The 18,577-nt window shown below is 46.0% G+C and overlaps 1 protein-coding gene across 1 annotated transcript in view; it reads right to left on the minus strand.

Moving 5' to 3' along the window:
• The window catches only part of AQR (aquarius intron-binding spliceosomal factor), a 576,085-nt gene that overhangs the window by 35,832 nt on the left and 521,676 nt on the right, over window positions 1-18,577 (minus strand). The window contains exon 33 of the mRNA XM_069208869.1: window positions 16,888-17,062. Coding sequence (XP_069064970.1) covers window positions 16,888-17,062 — 175 coding nt within the window. The remainder of the gene's footprint in view (window positions 1-16,887; window positions 17,063-18,577) is intronic.

The following is an 18,577-nucleotide window of genomic DNA, read 5'->3' on the forward strand; positions in this document are numbered from 1 at the left end:
CACCTACCGCCATGGTTTTTGTGGCAACCGTACTGCCACGAAAACCATGGTGGTAGGCACTATCAGTGACAGGGAATTCCCTGCCCCCTCCCAAGGTTTCTCCAGCACCCCTCCTCATTTCCAGACCCCCCCTTCATTCACACACCTTCATTCACACACGCATTTACACACTCATTCCCACATTCATCCATGCATGCAGACATTCATTCACACACACATCCACACACACTTACATACATACAAGCACACACAAATACACACAAGACAACATACATGCACTCACACATCCATACATACAACACGCAACACCCTCTCACACACACACAACACCCCCCAACCCCTGTCGGAGCACCCGACTTACCTGTTGTGAGGGGGTCCTCTGGCAGGAGACTGATGGGGCGCTGCTGTGCCTGCAGAACACCGCCAGGCCGTATCATGGGTCATGATTTGGTCTGCGGCAGTCTACTGGTGTGGCGCTGCTGCTGGCTGCAGCGCCACCTTACCGCCATTTGCCAGCATGGCCACAGCTGGATTTTTGCCATCCTTCTGGCGGAAATCCGGCTGTGGTCATATTAGGGCGGACGGCTGGTAGCCGCGGCAATGGTCTTTTGGCAGCCGTCGCTGCAGTGGTAGGCGTTTTTTACCGCCAGGGTCAAAATGACCCCCTATGTCTATTATTTCATTTTTATATTATACTGTTGGGACAGGAATGTCCCTTTCATAGTACACATGCATGTACCCCTGTCTTGAGTGACCTGATTACATGTCGAACTAGCATCCTGACTTCTCTTTTGCCCAGCTTACACGCTAATATAGTAAGCATGCTAAGGACTAGGCGTGCCCATGATGAGTCTGAGATCCGGGCCTTATCCGTAACTTGGAGGGTGAGCACCAGGCATGCCTGTTATCTCAACAAAATGTCCATATCTGGGTTGTAAGGAAATGCCTCCTTGGCATGGTTGCCCCCTGACTTTTTGCCTTTGCTGATGCTATGTTTACAATTGAAAGTGTGCTGAGGCCTGCTAACCAGGCCCCAGCACCAGTGTTCTTTCCCTAACCTGTACTTTTGTATCCACAATTGGCAGACCCTGGCATCCAGATAAGTCCCTTGTAACTGGTACTTCTAGTACCAAGGGCCCTGATGCCAAGGAAGGTCTCTAAGGGCTGCAGCATGTCTTATGCCACCCTGGAGACCTCTCACTCAGCACAGACACACTGCTTGCCAGCTTGTGTGTGCTAGTGAGGACAAAACGAGTAAGTCGACCTGGCACTCCCCTCAGGGTGCCATGCCAGCCTCTCACTGCCTATGCAGTATAGGTAAGACACCCCTCTAGCAGGCCTTACAGCCCTAAGGCAGGGTGCACTATACCATAGGTGAGGGTACCAGTGCATGAGCATGGTACCCCTACAGTGTCTAAACAAAACCTTAGACATTGTAAGTGCAGGGTAGCCATAAGAGTATATGGTCTGGGAGTTTGTCAAACACGAACTCCACAGCACCATAATGGCTACACTGAAAACTGGGAAGTTTGGTATCAAACTTCTCAGCACAATAAATGCACACTGATGCCAGTGTACATTTTATTGTAAAATACACCACAGAGGGCACCTTAGAGGTGCCCCCTAAAACTTAACCGACTGTCTGTGTAGGCTGACTAGTTCCAGCAGCCTGCCACACCAGAGACATGTTGCTGGCCCCATGGGGAGAGTGCCTTTGTCACTCTGAGGCCAGTAACAAAGCCTGCACTGGGTGGAGATGCTAACACCTCCCCCAGGCAGGAGCTGTGACACCTGGCGGTGAGCCTCAAAGGCTCACCCCTTTGTCACAGCCCAGCAGGGCACTCCAGCTTAGTGGAGTTGCCCGCCCCCTCCGGCCACGGCCCCCACTTTTGGCGGCAAGGCTGGAGGGAACAAAGAAAGCAACAAGGAGGAGTCACTGGCCAGTCAGGACAGACCCTAAGGTGTCCTGAGCTGAGGTGACTCTGACTTTTAGAAATCCTCCATCTTGCAGATGGAGGATTCCCCCAATAGGGTTAGGATTGTGACCCCCTCCCCTTGGGAGGAGGCACAACGAGGGTGTACCCACCCTCAGGGCTAGTAGCCATTGGCTACTAACCCCCCAGACCTAAACACGCCCTTAAATTTAGTATTTAAGGGCTACCCTGAACCCTAGAAAATTAGATTCCTGCAACTACAAGAAGAAGGACTGCCTAGCTGAAAACCCCTGCAGAGGAAGACCAGAAGACGACAACTGCCTTGGCTCCAGAAACTCACCGGCCTGTCTCCTGCCTTCCAAAGATCCTGCTCCAGCTACGCCTTCCAAAGGGACCAGCGACCTCGACATCCTCTGAGGACTGCCCCTGCTTCGAAAAGACAAGAAACTCCCGAGGACAGCGGACCTGCTCCAAGAAAGGCTGCAACTTTGTTTCCAGCAGCTTTGAAAGAACCCTGCAAGCTCCCCGCAAGAAGCGTGAGACTTGCAACACTGCACCCGGCGACCCCGACTCGGCTGGTGGAGATCCGACACCTCAGGAGGGACCCCAGGACTACTCTGATACTGTGAGTACCAAAACCTGTCCCCCCTGAGCCCCCACAGCGCCGCCTGCAGAGGGAATCCCGAGGCTTCCCCTGACCGCGACTCTTTGAATCCTAAGTCCCGACGCCTGGGAGAGACCCTGCACCCGCAGCCCCCAGGACCTGAAGGACCGGACTTTCACTGGAGAAGTGACCCCCAGGAGTCCCTCTCCCTCGCCCAAGTGGAGGTTTCCCCGAGGAATCCCCCCCTTGCCTGCCTGCAGCGCTGAAGAGATCCCGAGATCTCTCATAGACTAACATTGCGAACCCGACGCTTGTTTCTACACTGCACCCGGCCGCCCCCGCGCTGCTGAGGGTGAAATTTCTGTGTGGGCTTGTGTCCCCCCCGGTGCCCTACAAAACCCCTCTGGTCTGCCCTCCGAAGACGCGGGTACTTACCTGCAAGCAGACCGGAACCGGGGCACCCCCTTCTCTCCATTCTAGCCTATGTGTTTTGGGCACCACTTTGAACTCTGCACCTGACCGGCCCTGAGCTGCTGGTGTGGTGACTTTGGGGTTGCTCTGAACCCCCAACGGTGGGCTACCTTGGACCAAGAACTGAACCCTGTAAGTGTCTTACTTACCTGGTAAACCTAACAAAAACTTACCTCCCCTAGGAACTGTAAAAATTGCACTGTGTCCACTTTTAAAACAGCTATTTGTCAATAACTTGAAAAGTGTACATGCAATTTTTATGATTTAAAGTTCCTAAAGTACTTACCTGCAATACCTTTCGAATGAGATATTACATGTAGAATTTGAACCTGTGGTTCTCAAAATAAACTAAGAAAAGATATTTTTCTATAACAAAACCTATTGGCTGGATTTGTCTCTGAGTGTGTGTACCTCATTTATTGTCTATGTGTATGTACAACAAATGCTTAACACTACTCCTTGGATAAGCCTACTGCTCGACCACACTACCACAAAATAGAGCATTAGTATTATCTATTTTTACCACTATTTTACCTCTAAGGGGAACCCTTGGACTCTGTGCATGCTATTCCTTACTTTGAAATAGCACATACAGAGCCAACTTCCTACATGGGTTTACTGACATGAATCGATGGTGAGAGTATAACAATTATTTTTAGTTTTTCTCTGGTTTAGATCTGGTGGAGCCCAGATCCTTGCACTGACAATGCTATGCATGCTAAGTGTGATATGGATGATAGCAGGACTCAGTGTTGTGAGCGTATAGCCTGTGTTCCCACAACACAAGGCAGGAGCCGCAGATACAGAGAAAAGGGAGAATGGAGACAGAGCTGCTTTTACAAATCCTATGAGGATCTTTTATCAGGTAACTGGTGATTTAGAGCTCCTTTTGTGCTTCAGCAGATTCGGTTACAGGAAAGGATTTTTTCAGGCTAGATATGCTGCTTTTTGTTTTTTCTCTGAGTGCTAGATCAGGAAGGCTGATAGTCAGGTGCAGGTTGTCACACTCCATTGTGATCATGTTTTGGATACTCCAAAGTGGAGCTAGAATTACCAATAACTGCTATAAGAGCCATCACCTTGCACAAAGCAGACTGCACTGCATTCAGAAAATGTGCTCTGCAGAGTACTCCAAAGCTGTTGTGACCTAGGGCTAGAGTGTGTCTGACAGCCAGTCTCCCAAAGTAATGCAAGTCCTCGGCGGCTCAAAAACGCCTCACTGTCTCAGGATACCCACTAATCTAGAGGCTACAACTACTGAAGCTGAGCGGACTGCTGCAGAGGTCTGCTGTGCTGTTCGTCATTCAGTGGCACAATGCTAATCACGGACCACGATCTTGCACACGCTCACTGAGGCACTGATCATGACTGCGGGGGGAGGGACGGATGGACCACTGAGCCCCATACAGAATCTAAGTAAATGGGTAAAACAGGGCTTCAAATGACAGACTGATCTTTGACGCAGATAATCCTGCATATTGGCAAAATTAACAATTTTAAGCATGATCTGCTTTTGCTTGAGATACAATACAAACTGGAAGTTGCAAATTGGGGGTAGATGCTTGAACAGCCTAACTATGAGCTCACACGTTTCGTTGCTTCTAAAATTCTATTGTAATTGTTGCGAGACTGTATAACATAGCTGGTACCCGTTTTACTTTATATAACCAAAACCTGAATCTACATTACTGTGCAGTTTTCAAGAAAGTACTTCCCTTTTTACTAAGGCTATCATTAGTCTGATTGACTCTGAGTTTGGAGTCTTAACACCCATATGCTACCTTCCTCAGAAGTCTTCGTTGGCTTGCTCGTGCTACCCAGACAGTCAAGTGCAGAAGGCGCCCAATATGCATAAGCGTAGGACAAATCCAAGATACCAGATACACACAACCTCAACCACTATGGCTAAGGCGCATTAGCGCCTGTCTGCCCTGTGGATCTCCAAATATTGTTTCACATATTTATTACTATATCCTTTCATTTTCTAATGGCATTTCTATTTCTTTCAACTCTTATTTTTATATGCATTTTGCTGCATTCGTTGTAGAACCAGTTTTGTTTTAAAAAAACAAATGTGATAATGTTTATTACAGCTCTGGTTTGTTGAAAATATTTTGGAATGTAAGTGAAGTTGGCATGCCACCAACATACTATTGTCAAAGGCTGGTGAGAGTTGCCTTATTACAGCTTGGAAGGTGCATATGATGTGTAACCTCGCACATTTCTAAGCACCTCCAGTATGTTATTTATTTAAAAAAGGTGTTGACTTTGTGGCTCAATTAACAAATTAGGAGAAAAACCCTGGTGAAAAATTGCTAGAAAAAAAACAAACCTTATATTATAGGAAAAGAGTGAAATGCAGAAAGTTAAAAGGAACTAAGTGAAGCATACACATTTCCCCTATCGATTAGGCAGATAAAAACAGATCATGAGCCAGGATCAAGTGTTAAGGGGACCTTACTACCACAGGGTGGAAAACAAAGTCAAGATAATTGTCTGAAAGTGCTTTTTTTTTTTACCAATGGTATTTGACTAAATTCCTTTTAAAACTAGAGAATAATAAAACAATATATACTGTAGTGTTTAGCATGTTAAATACCCTACAATATGAAACAGAATGTTAAACAACAAGAACTTACATAGAAATACAATATTTTGAAACACCCTGTCTAACACTGCTTCTCTCTCTCTCTCTACATGTATGGAAAATGGCACTTACCCAGTGTACATCTGTTCGTGGCATGAGATGCTGCAGATTCACATGCTGTGCATTATCCTGCCATCTAGTGTTGGGCTCGGAGTGTTACAAGTTGTTTTTCTTCTAAGAAGTCTTTTCGAGTCACGAGACCGAGGGACTCCTCCCTTTCGGCTCCATTGCGCATGGGCGTCGACTCCATCTTAGATTGTTTTCCCCGCAGAGGGTGAGGTAGGAGTTGTGAATATACTAGATGTGCCCATGCAATGGAGTAAGTATGTATGTACATAATGTGTATTAAAAAAGTATTTATTTACAAATTTACAATTTTCATTCAACTTATAACGGCTACAGGCTCCCGGGGAGGTGGGAGGGTGCATGTGAATCTGCAGTGACATTTTCCGTTCAATGGCATGTGTAGCTGCAGATACACATGCTGTGCATAGACTAATAAGCAGTAATCTCCTCAAAAGCGGTGGTTTAGCCTGTAGGAGTTGAAGTTGTCTGAAATAATGTTCGTAATACAGCCTGTCCTACTGTGGCTTGTTGTGTTGTTAACACATCTACACAGTAATGTTTTGTGAATGTATGAGGCGTAGATCATGTGGCTGCCTTTCAAATTTCTGTCATAGGTATATTTCCTAGAAAAGCCATTGTGGCGCCTTTTTTCCTAGTGGAATGCGCTCTTGATGTAATAGGTAGATCTCTTTTTGCTTTAATATAGCAAGTTTGAATACATTTTACTATCCATCTGGCAATGCCTTGTTTGGATATAGGATTTCCTGCATGAGGTTTTTGGAAGGCTACAAACAATTGTTTTGCGAAACTGTTTTGTTCTGTCAATGTAATACATTAGTGCTCTTTTTATGTCTAATGTATGTAAGGCTCTTTCGGCTACTGAGTCTGGTTGTGGAAATAAGACTGGGAGTTCCACTGTTTGGTTTAGGTGGAATGGTGATATAACTTTCGGTAAGAATTTGGGATTTGTACGGAGAACCACTTTATGTTTATGAATTTGTACAAAGGGTTCTTGTATAGTGAATGCTTGTATCTCACTTACTCTTCTAAGAGATGTGATAGTTATTAGGAAGGCTACCTTCCAAGTTAAGTATTCCATTTCACAAGAGTGCATGGGTTCAAATGGTGGTCCCATGAGTCGTGTTAATACAATGTTAAGGTTCCACGAAGGTACTGGTGGTGTTCTCGGGGGTATGATTCTCTTTAATCCCTCCATAAATGCTTTGATAACTGGGATTCTAAAAAGAGATGTAGAATGTGTAATCTGCAGATAGGCAGATATTGCTGTGAGATGTATTTTAATAGAAGAGAATGCTAGTTTAGACTTTTGTAAGTGTAATAAGTAGCTTACAATGTCCTTTGCGGAAGCATGGAGTGGTTGAATTTGATTATTGTGGCAGTAGTAAACAAATCTTTTCCATTTGTTTGCATAACAATGTCTTGTAGTAGGTTTCCTAGCTTGTTTAATGACCTCCATACATTCTTGTGTAAGGTCTAAGTGTCCAAATTCTAAGACTTCAGGAGCCAGATTGCTAGACTGAGCGATGCTGGATTCGGGTGTCTGATCTGTTGTTTGTGTTGAGTTAACAGATCTGGCCTGTTTGGTAATTTGACGTGAGGTACTACTGATAGGTCCAGCAGTGTTGTGTACCACGGTTGGCGAGCCCAGGTTGGTGCTATGAGTATTAGTTTGAGTCTGTTTTGACTCAGTTTGTTTACCAGATAAGGAATGAGTGGGAGAGGGGGAAAAGCGTAAGCAAATATCCCTGACCAACTGATCCATAACACATTGCCCTTGGATTGAGGGTGTGGGTACCTGGATGCGAAGTTTTGGCATTTTGCGTTTTCTTTTGTTGCAAATAGATCTATTTTTGGTGTCCCCCAGCGTCGAAAGTAATCTTGTAGGATCTGGGGATGAATTTCCCATTCGTGTGTTTGTTGGTGATCTCGACTGAGATTGTCGGCTAACTGGTTTTGAATGCCTGGAATGTGAATCGCCCAATGCCAAATTTTTTGTGCTAAAAGACACAGTTGTGACAAGTGTGTCCCTCCTTGTTTGTTGAGATAATACATTGTTGTCATGTTGTCGGTTTTGACAATAATGTGTTTGTGGGCTATTAGTGGTTGAAATGCTTTTAATGCTAGAAACACTGCCAACAGTTCTAAATGATTTATGTGGAGTTGCTTTTGTTGATTGTCCCATTGTCCATGTATGCTGTGCTTGTTGAGGTGTGCTCCCCACCCCATCATGGAAGCATCTGTTGTGATCACATCTTGAGGCACTGGGTCCTGGAATGCCCACCCTTGGTTTAAATTGATAAAGTTCCACTACTGAAGCGAGAAGTGTGTCGGGCGGTCTATCAACACTAGATCTTGGAGTTGACCCTGTGCTTGTGTCCATTGTTTTGCTAGGTACTGTTGTAAGGGCCGCATGTGTAATCTCGCATTTGGGACAATGGCTATGCATGAAGACATCCTGCCTAGAAGTTTAATTACAAACCTTACTGGGTAGTGTTGGTTTGGCTGTATGCTTGATGTTATATTTTGGAACGCTTGGACCCTTTGTGGACTTGGAGTGACAATAGCTTTTTGTGTGTTGAGTGTTGCTTCCAAGTATTGTTGTATTTGGGATGGCTGCAGATGTGATTTCTGGTAATTTATAGAAAACCCTACTTTGTGTAGAGTTTCTATAACGTATTGCGTGTGAAGAAGACACTGTTGTTGAGTGCTGGTTTTTATTAGCCAGTCGTCTAAGTATGGGAATACGTGCATGTGCTGTCTCCTTATGCGAGCGGCTACTGGTGCAAGGCATTTTGTGAATACCCTTGGGGCTGTTGTTATCCCGAACTGTAACACTTTGAATTGATAGTGTACGCCGTGTATTACAAAACTTAAGTATTTTCTGTGAGAAGGATGGATGGGTATGTGAAAGTAGGCATCCTTGAGATCTAATGTTGACATGTAGTCCTCCTTTTTTAGTAAGGGAACCACGTCTTGAAGTATTACCATGTGGAAGTGATCTGACTTGATGTAGAGATTCAGTGTTCTGAGGTCTAATATAGGTCTTAAAGTTTTGTCCTTCTTTGGAATTAGGAAGTATAGTGAGTAGACGCCTGTTCCTTTCTGATGGTTGGGTACTAACTCTATTGCTTGTTTTTGTAATAATGCTTGGACCTCTAGTTGTAATAGGTCTAAGTGTTGTTTGGACATATTGTGTTCCCTTGGGGGCACATCTGGTGGGAAATTTGTGAATTCTATGCAATAACCATGTTGGATAATAGCTAGGACCCATGCGTCCATAGTAATGTGTGTCCAGTTTTGATAGTATGCGGTAAGTCTCCCCCCCACTGGTATTAAGTGTTGGGGTTTTGTGACATTGAACTCACTGTTTGGTTTGGCTTGTTTTAGGTGTCTGGAACTTTCCCCTTCCTCTTGGGAATTGTCCACCTCTATATAAGCCACGAAACCCTCCCCTCTGGTATTGTGCCTGATAGGTGGGTCTGGTTTGTGAGCTGGAAGGCTCTGGTGTTTGCATTCGAAACCCCAGTCTAAATTGTGGCTTTCTAAATGTGCCTCTGCCCTGTGGGGAGTAGAGCGCGCCCATGGCTTTGGCCGTGTCCGTGTCCTTCTTTAATTTTTCAATTGCTGTGTCCACTTCTGGCCCAAACAATTGTTCCTGGTTAAAAGGCATGTTCAACACTGCTTGTTGGATTTCTGGCTTGAATCCAGAGCTTCGAAAACCATGCATGCCTGCGAATGGTTACCGCAGTGTTGACCATTCGTGCTGCTGTGTCTGCCGAGTCTAATGCGGACCTTATTTGGTTGTTGGATATTGCTTGTCCTTCTTCCACAACCTGCTGGGCACGTTTCTGGTGTTCTTTGGGCAAGTGTTGTATAATGTGTTGCATCTCGTCCCAGTGTGCCCTGTCATAGCGAGCAAGTAGGGCTTGTGAGTTTGCGATCCGCCATTGATTGGCTGCCTCTGCTGCCACTGCTGCCACTCGTTTGCCCTCTGCGTCAAACTTCCTACTCTGTCAGGCGGTGGAGCGTCTCCTGACGATTGAGAGTTTGCCCTCTTTCTTGCTGCTCCTTCAACCACTGAGTCTGGTGTCAGTTGCTGTGTTATAAACACAGGATCCGTTGGCGGAGGCTTGTATTTTTTCTCCACCCTAGGCGTGATAGCCCTTCCTGTGACTGGCTCCTGGAATACCTGTTTTGCATGTTTGAGCATGCCCGGGAGCATTGGCAGACTCTGGTAGGAAGTGTGGTTGGATGCCAAGGTGTTGAACAGGAAATCATGCTCTATTGGCTCAGAGTGCATTGCTACATTGTGGAAAGTAGCTGCCCTTGATAGTACTTGCGTATATGCAGTACTGTCCTCTGGAGGTGACGGCTTTGTTGGTTAACAGTTCGGACTGTTGTCTGATACTGGTGCATCATACAAGTCCCATGCATCAGGATCATCCTGCGTCATCCCTGTATGTGTAGGTGAATGCATAGGAGGTGTTCCCACTGGAGACAACTGTGGTGAGTGTAGTGGGGAAGGTTGTGGAGAAAAACTTGGTGGTGGTGTTTTTTCTCTGGCCACCTTCGCCTTTGGCTGCATTTCTGACTCTTTCTTTTTGTTTTAATTGGAGGAAGAGTTTGTATTTTTCCAGTCTCTTTCTGGATATGCAACCTCCTTTGCGTATGGTCTGACTCAACCATACTTATTTCCTGCTCAAATCTGTGCTTTTCATGCATTTGGCTGGAAAGTCTTTGCTCTTCTGTGTAAGAGCTTCTTTTCGGCTCCAAAGACGCTTTTTTCGGTACCGATGATTCCGATAAAGTCTTTTTCAGTTCCGACGTATTTTTCTCAACTTGGGTGAGTCGAACTCTCGGTGTCAAGATCGTTCGGTGCCGGAATCTCGACCGGAGTCGGAAGTCTTCAGCAAATCTCTGGCCTTTTTCGGTGACGATGTTTGGTCACCTTCTTTTCGATGGGTTAAGCCATGGCCTGCTGGCGGTGGCGTCCCCTTGGCCTTAACAATCTTTGTGTGAGTTTTGGACAGGGCAGTTTTACTCACTGTTTTCTGCATCGTCGTGGTTCGCTCACTTTCGGAAAAGTCAGAGTCCGTCCCCTGGATGGAAATTCTTTCCTCCTCCTCGGCGTTGAGTTGTTCTCTCGGTGTAGACGCCATTTGTAGTCTTCTCGCTCGTCGATCACAAAGGGTCTTTTTTGATCGAAACGCTCGACAGGCCTCACAAGTATCCTGTGACGGGGTCTTTTATCCCGAGTCGAGGGGATATTGGAAGAAGGTGACAGACGCGGCACTTAAGGGTGTAGTACGTTTATTTTCTTGTTCGTTGGGATTGTAGCACTAGCTTTTCCGCCAAACTGTTATATTCCAAGTCCAAAACTAATATAAATCCCTTTTCTTTTCAGGGTTCCTTGGTGTTCCCGGGACGGCCTGGTCCGGTTCGGAGGGAGAGGTCTTGTTCACCCGGCTCCCATGGCCCCAGGATTTCCCCAAAACAAAGAAGGAGAAAGGAACAGGTAAGTGGGGAAAATTATTTATATACGGTTAATTGGGGTTAGTAAGGAGTGAGGGGGGGGGGGTTCTGTGGAGGTGGAGGAATGTGGGGTTACTTTTCTCTTGTGACTTCCTTTCGTTGTGCCCTTTCTGTGACCCCCTTACAGTTTTATTCACTGGTCTGGGTACGGTCCTTGTGTGGTTATTCTTCAGTTAACTGTGGTCCTGTTCAAATTGGCTCCCCTTCCCTACACGACCTCAGCCCTCCCTTCTTAGCCCCCTTAAACCCAGCCAACCACCCAGAACCCCAGTCCCAGCCCCGGTACGCTCGTACCTGACTTGGCCACGCCCCTCCAGGGACGCGGCCGGCTTGTAGGGGATCTCCCGACTTCGTCTCGGCAGGGGCGGGAGGCGCCCAAGGGTTTCCGCTCTCCGTCCGTTGTTCCTCGTCCACGGCGGGGTTTCCCTTCTCTCTTGGCGGTCCGTGGCGTTCGTCTCTCCGGCTCTCCCTGACGTCGGCGTCTCTCTCTGGGTCGCGCAGCGCTTCTCTTCCATCGGCCGTCCTTCCTGTTTTTGTCTGACGGATGACGTTGGACGTCATCACGTCAGGAATCCCTCGGGTGCCCCCGGGGTATCCCCCGGCGGTCGTTCGCTCCGACAAAGAACCGGCGTCCGGAGGCGCCTGGTTACATATCCTCCCTGTGTTCTGGTGATAAACACAGATTACAGACCAGGTGTTGGTCTGTATAAGGATACTTCGAGTGGCACTTCGGACACAAGCGAAAGGGGGTCCGATCCATTAGTCTTTGTCGATGGATGCGTTCGGGCCGACCAGGCCCCGCTGAAAAGCGGAAGCCCCAACGGGCCGCCGGAGCACCTCTGCGATCGGTGCCGATACGATAACACTAACCCGGTACCGAGCGCTAATAATACTGTCAAATTTGTGATATTTAGCTAACTTTCCCGATTCGAAATACAGAGCGAGGAGGAACACGTCCGAAGGTGGACCCATGAGTCGTGTTAAGACAATGTTGAGGTTCCATGAAGGAACTGGTGGTGTTCTTGGTGGTATAATTCTCTTTAGGCCTTCCATAAATGCTTTTATGACTGGTATCCTAAATAGAGAAGTTGAGTGCGTAATTTGCAGGTAAGCTGAAATTGCTGTAAGATGTATCTTAATGGAAGAAAAAGCTGACTTTTGCAAATGTAGTAAGTATCCCACGAAATTGTGCTATTAGACGAATGTGGTTGTGAATCGCCCAATGCCATATTCTCTGTGCCAGGAGACACAACTGTGTTGAGTGTGTCCCTCCCTGTTTGTTTAGGTAATACATAGTTGTCATGTTGTCTGTTTTGACAAGAATGTGTTTGTGGCTTATTATTGGTTGAAATGCTTTCAGCGCTAGAAATACTGCCAATAGTTCTAAGTGATTTATGTGAAACTGTTTTTGGTGAGTGTCCCATTGTCCTTGGATGCTGTATTGATTGAGGTGTGCTCCCCACCCTATCATGGAGGCATCTGTCGTTATTACATATTGTGGCACTGGGTCTTGGAAAGGCCGCCCTTGGTTTAAATTTATACTGTTCCACCATTGAAGCGAGGTGTATGTTTGGCGGTCTACCAACACCAGATCTAGAAGTTGAACCTGTGCCTGTGACCACTGTGATGCTAGGCACTGTTGTAAGGGCCGCATGTGCAACCTTGCGTTTGGGACAATGGCTATGCATGAGGACATCATGCCTAGGAGTTTCATCACCATTTTGACTTGCATTTTTTGTTTTGGATACATGGCCTGAATTACATTGTGAAATGCCTGAACCCTTTGTGGACTTGGAGTGGCAATCCCTTTTGCTTTGTTGATTGTCGCCCCTAAGTATTGCTGTGTTTGACACGGCAGAAGGTGTGACTTTGTGTAGTTGATTGAGAAACCTAGTTTGTGGAGGGTTTCTATGACATACTTACTTTGTGTGTTGTGAACACCTTTTTAGTGTGTTGGTTTTGATTAACCAATCTTCTAGGTACGGGAACACATGTATTTGCTGCCTTCTGATATGTGCAGCTACGACTGCCAGGCACTTTGTAAAAACTCTTGGCGCAGTTGTTATTCCGAATGGCAACACCTTGAATTGGTAATGTATCCCTTGGAATACAAACCTTAAGTACTTTCTGTGTGAAGGATGTATCGGTATATGGAAATATGCATCCTTTAGGTCTAGTGTTGTCATGTAGTCTTGTTGTTTGAGCAGTGGGATTACGTCTTGTAATGTAACCATGTGAAAGTGATCTGATTTGATGTAGGTATTTAATGTTCTGAGATCTAATATAGGTCTCAGAGTCTTGTCTTTTTTGGGTATGAGAAAGTACAGAGAGTAAACTCCTGTTCCTTTCTGGTGTTTTGGTACTAATTCTATTGCTTCTTTCAGTAGCAATGCTTGAACTTCTAGTCCTAGAAGATCTATATGTTGTTTTGACATATTGTGTGTTTTCGGTGGGACGTTTGGAGGGAATTTGAGAAATTCTATGCAATAACCATGCTGGATAATTGCCAGTACCCAAGTGTCTGTTGTTATCTCCTCCCAATGTTTGTAAAATTGGCTTAGTCTCCCCCCCACAGGTGTTATGTGTTGGGGATGTGTGACTTGGAAGTCACTGCTTGTTTTGAGGGGTTTTGGGGCTTTGGAACTTCCCTCTATTTTTTTGGAATTGTCCCCCTCTATATTGCCCCCGAAAACTTCCCCGCTGATATTGGCTTTGATAAGTGGGCTTTGCTTGTGAGGTTGTGGCCTCTGTAGGTTGACCTCAAAACCCTCCCCTAAATTGTGTTTTGCTAAATGTGCCTCTGCTTTGTGGGGAGTAGAGTGCGCTCATGGCTTTTGCCGTATCAGTATCTTTTTTGAGTTTTTTAATAGCAGTGTCGACTTCCGGCCCAAACAACTGCTGTTCAGTAAAGGGCATATTCAGCACGGCTTGTTGTATTTCCAGCTTGAATCCTGATGTACGCAACCATGCGTGTCTCCTTATCGCTATTGCAGTATTTACTGTCCTTGCAGCCGTATCTGCTGCATCCACTGCTGACCGTATCTGATTATTGGAGATACTTTGTCCTTCTTCTACCACTTGTGCCCTTTTCTGGAACTCTTTGGGTAAGTGTTCTATGAAATGCTGCATTTCGTCCCAATGAGCTCTATCGTATCTTGCCAAAAGTGCTTGTGAATTGGCAATACGCCATTGGTTTGCTGCTTGTGCTGCAACCCTTTTACCCGCAGCATCGAATTTGCGACTCTCCTTGTCTGGAGGTGATGCATCTCCCGAGGTATGAGAGTTTGCTCTCTTGCGAGCTGTCCCAACAACCACAGAGTCTGGTGTTAATTGCTGCGTAATATAAAAAGGGTCTGTTGGCGGTGGCTTGTACTTCTTCTCCACCCTTGGAGTTATGGCTCTGCCTTTTACAGGATCCTGAAATATTTGTTTGGAATGCTTTAGCATTCCCGGGAGCATAGGTAAGCTTTGGTATTGGCTATGAGTGGAGGAGAGTGTATTAAACAAAAAGTCATCCTCAATTGGTTCTGAATGCAAGGTGACGTTATGAAAAGCAGCTGCCCTTGAGACCACCTGCCTGTAGGATGTACTGTCTTCAGGTGGCGACGGCCTTGCAGGGTAACAGTCTGGGCTGTTATCTGATACAGGAGCATCATAAAGGTCCCATGCATCGGGATCATCTTGACTCATTGCAGTATGAGTCGGGGATTGCATCAGTGGTGGAGTGGCTACCGGTGATGTGTGCATTGATGGTGGTGGAGTTGTTTGTCTTGCCACCTTTGCCTGTGGCTGCTTGTCCTTTTCTTGAAAGGCAAGTCTTCTTTTAATCTTAATTGGGGGAAGAGTGCTTATCTTCCCTGTGTCCTTTTGAATGTGGAGCCTTCTTTGAGTGTAGTCCGGCTCAACTGATTCAAGTTCCTCTCCGAACTTATGTCCTTGCATCTGGGAGGACAATCCCTGTTCCTCTGTGTAGGAACCTGATTTCGGTTCCGAGGCTGGATGTTTCGGAATCAAAATCTTTTCGGTTGCCTTTTTGGGCTCCGAGGAAACCTTCTTTATTTTCGGCGTCGTGGTGTCTCGGTGCCGAACCATTTCGGTGCCACTGTCTCGGTGCCGAATCTGCTCGGAGCCGCTGTATCGGGCCCGAGATTGTTGTGTGGCGGTATCTCGACCGGAGTCGGATGACTTCGCCACATGCATGCCCTTTTTCGGTGCCGATGATCGGTCACCTATTTTTTGGGTTGAGCCATGGCCTGTTGGCGGTGGCGTCCCCTGGGCTTTACTGGTTTTTTCGTGAGCTTTGTGTTTCGACGTCTTACTCACGGTTTTCGGCGTTTCTTCGGGATCGATCTCATCCGAGTCCGATTCATGGATGGAGAATGTTTCTTCCTCCTCTTCGAAACGCTCTTGTCCTGTCGGCGCCGACACCATTTGCAGTCTTCTTGCTCTTCGGTCTCTTAGTGTCTTCCTGGACCGAAACGCTCGACAGGCTTCACAAGTATCTTCCTTGTGTTCCGGCGACAAACACAAGTTACAGACCAGATGCTGATCTGTATATGGATACTTGTTATGACATTTTGGGCAGAATCGGAATGGGGTCCGTTCCATCAGCCTTGAAGAGACACGTGGCCGGGCCGACCAGGCCCAAACGGGGGATCGAAAAAACCCCAAAGGGCCACCGGAGCTCTTCAAAAGTCGGTGTCGATCTGTTGTAACTAACCCGATACCGAACGCAAACAATACCGACGATTTTTCTGAGATTCCAACTAACTTTCCGACCCGAAACACGGAGCGAAAAGGAACACGTCCGAACCCGATGGCGGAAAAAAAACAATCTAAGATGGAGTCGACGCCCATGCACAATGGAGCCGAAATGGGAGGAGTCCCTCGATCTCGTGACTCGAAAAGACTTCTTCGAAGAAAAACAACTTGTAACACTCCGAGCCCAACACTAGATGGCGGGATGTGCACAGCATGTGTATCTGCAGCTACACATGCCATCGAACACACATATATATATATATATATATATATATATATATATATTCACACACATACACACACATTTACACACACACACTTGTAGCGCATCTGATAAATGCCCTCAGGACAAAGCCCCATACTTCTTCCTGATTACCAGGTAATATCTTATAAAATTAATAACAGCATTGCATAATTCAACAGAACCAAGTTGTTGCACGAAAGCAAAGGCTGGCTCATAATGTCTAATTTTGGCTTTTGGAAGAATAGGGAGTACAAACAACAAGGCTGTGGGTATGTACACAGAGGTCAAAAGAGCACAGAGTGCCCTGTGCATAGTTTGGAAACATTATCACAAGGGAAGCTTGGAAGGGGACTAGGCCAAACTTCCTGAATTGGAAAAGACATTAAATAGTGAATAAAGGTAAAGCAAAATCTGGTCAGATAAATCTGTGCTCAGCATCTGTAAATATATTTTAATAGGCCTCAGGACCTGGAGCTGATTTTAAAAGAATAAAATTCGAACTGGACTGCAGAGATTGAAAATACCTAAGGCGTGATTGAGCTTGTCAAAAAGAAAATAAAGCATGGAGAAGCATTCACTGCCAATTGGACTATAAGGTCGCACATACCAGCCTTTTAGCAGGGAAGCATTCGCTTGGAACGATATGAAGGCGAAGAGGGCGGGCTGTCAACTGGCTGAAGGCTGGTGTGAGCTCAAAGCAGTTCTGGAACAGCGAGGCCCTGGCAAAGACATAAAGGCCAAGCCTGGCTCTTGACATGGCAACCACCAAACGGCGAACATCTCTGGAAGAAAAAAGGGACTGTTTAAGGTCAGGTGGTACAGAGAAGCCCCAAGTATTTATAATGTCAACTGGAAACTGTTGTATATTACAATTCCTGTTTTCACTGAACTTTGAAGTATTTAGCCTTGCTCAAAATACTAAGAACAGAGACATCATGCCTTGACATTTTATGTTCTCCTAGAAACCCTCATAACGATACAAACACCCTCTATACATTCACACTGAAGGCCCCTTAACTTCCCCCCAAAGACAAACAGCTAAGGAAGGACTCACTATACTTCATGATTCGAAAGTTCTTTGAAGAGAAACTACTTGCAAACGTCCGCATCAACACTAGATGGCAAGAGTATGCAGAACATATGTATCTGCAGCAACAAATGCTATGAGCAGATATGTTCCTTAAATTAGTGGCCCACATTTCCTAACAGACAGACACTCAGGTCTAGAGATTGTTTCATTCTGACAAGACCTCTTTGAAAGCAATTATATTTTTGCCTTGCAATCTCACAGCAGATACATGCACAATCTTCACTTGCTGTAAAGCAGACTGCAGGTCCCATCTGCCACATTGACTAGTGCAGAAGTCTAACAGGCCACCCGGTGTCAGGGCTTCTTCTGTGTCCATCCACAATGGGAAATGTGGGTGCTGAAATGAACCTGCACTGCTACAGCACAGTCTACTTACAATCAGCTTTAGATGGCAGGTTATAGCTCTCGTCATCTACCATTCTAATCAGTGTAACGTGCAGCCCTGATGTATCATTCCATCTGGTTAAAGTGACATAGTCCAGCTAAACACGGATTCAGTTTTTAGCATTGTTGGAAACTGGTCTTCTCCTTGCAGATGTTCCCCACTGAATTACTGGATACTGGTTTTCGACTGACAGTGCACTGAAGCCTGGTAACCAGGCTCCAGTGCCAGTGTTCCTTCCCCTAAAAAAGACATATCCCATTGTAACCCAATTGGCAAGGACTTTAGCACATCTGTAAGTCCCTAGTAAATGGTACCCCTGATAACTACAGCATGGGTACTAAAGGGGGTCCCTATGGTCTGCAGCATGTATTATGTCACACAAAAGGTCCCACACCAAAATACATGCAGACTGCCATCGCAGAATGGATGAAATAGTGCAAACCATTGTGGAAACACAACACTGCACACATCCTGTGTGTAATGCCCACGTATTATATGCAAGTCACCCTACAGCAGGCCTTGCGGGCCCTAAAACGGGGTGCATTATAATACATAATACTAATGCAGATATGCCCCTGTGATATCTTGTTCTATTGCTAGATATTGCAAGTGAACAGAGAAGCCATCATAAGGTATGTACTGGGCAATAGTTATTACACGTTACCCAGCTACATAACGGCTTCACTGAAACCTATGAGGTTTCGTATCAAACTCCTCATCTTAATAAATCTATACTGATGCCAGGATTGGATTTATCATGACAAGCATTCAGAGGGCACCTTAGAGGTCCCCCCTGTAACCTACTTGTCCTCTAGTGTGCTG

The sequence above is a fragment of the Pleurodeles waltl genome, chromosome 9 (assembly GCF_031143425.1).
Source record: "Pleurodeles waltl isolate 20211129_DDA chromosome 9, aPleWal1.hap1.20221129, whole genome shotgun sequence".
Taxonomy (NCBI): domain Eukaryota; kingdom Metazoa; phylum Chordata; class Amphibia; order Caudata; family Salamandridae; genus Pleurodeles; species Pleurodeles waltl.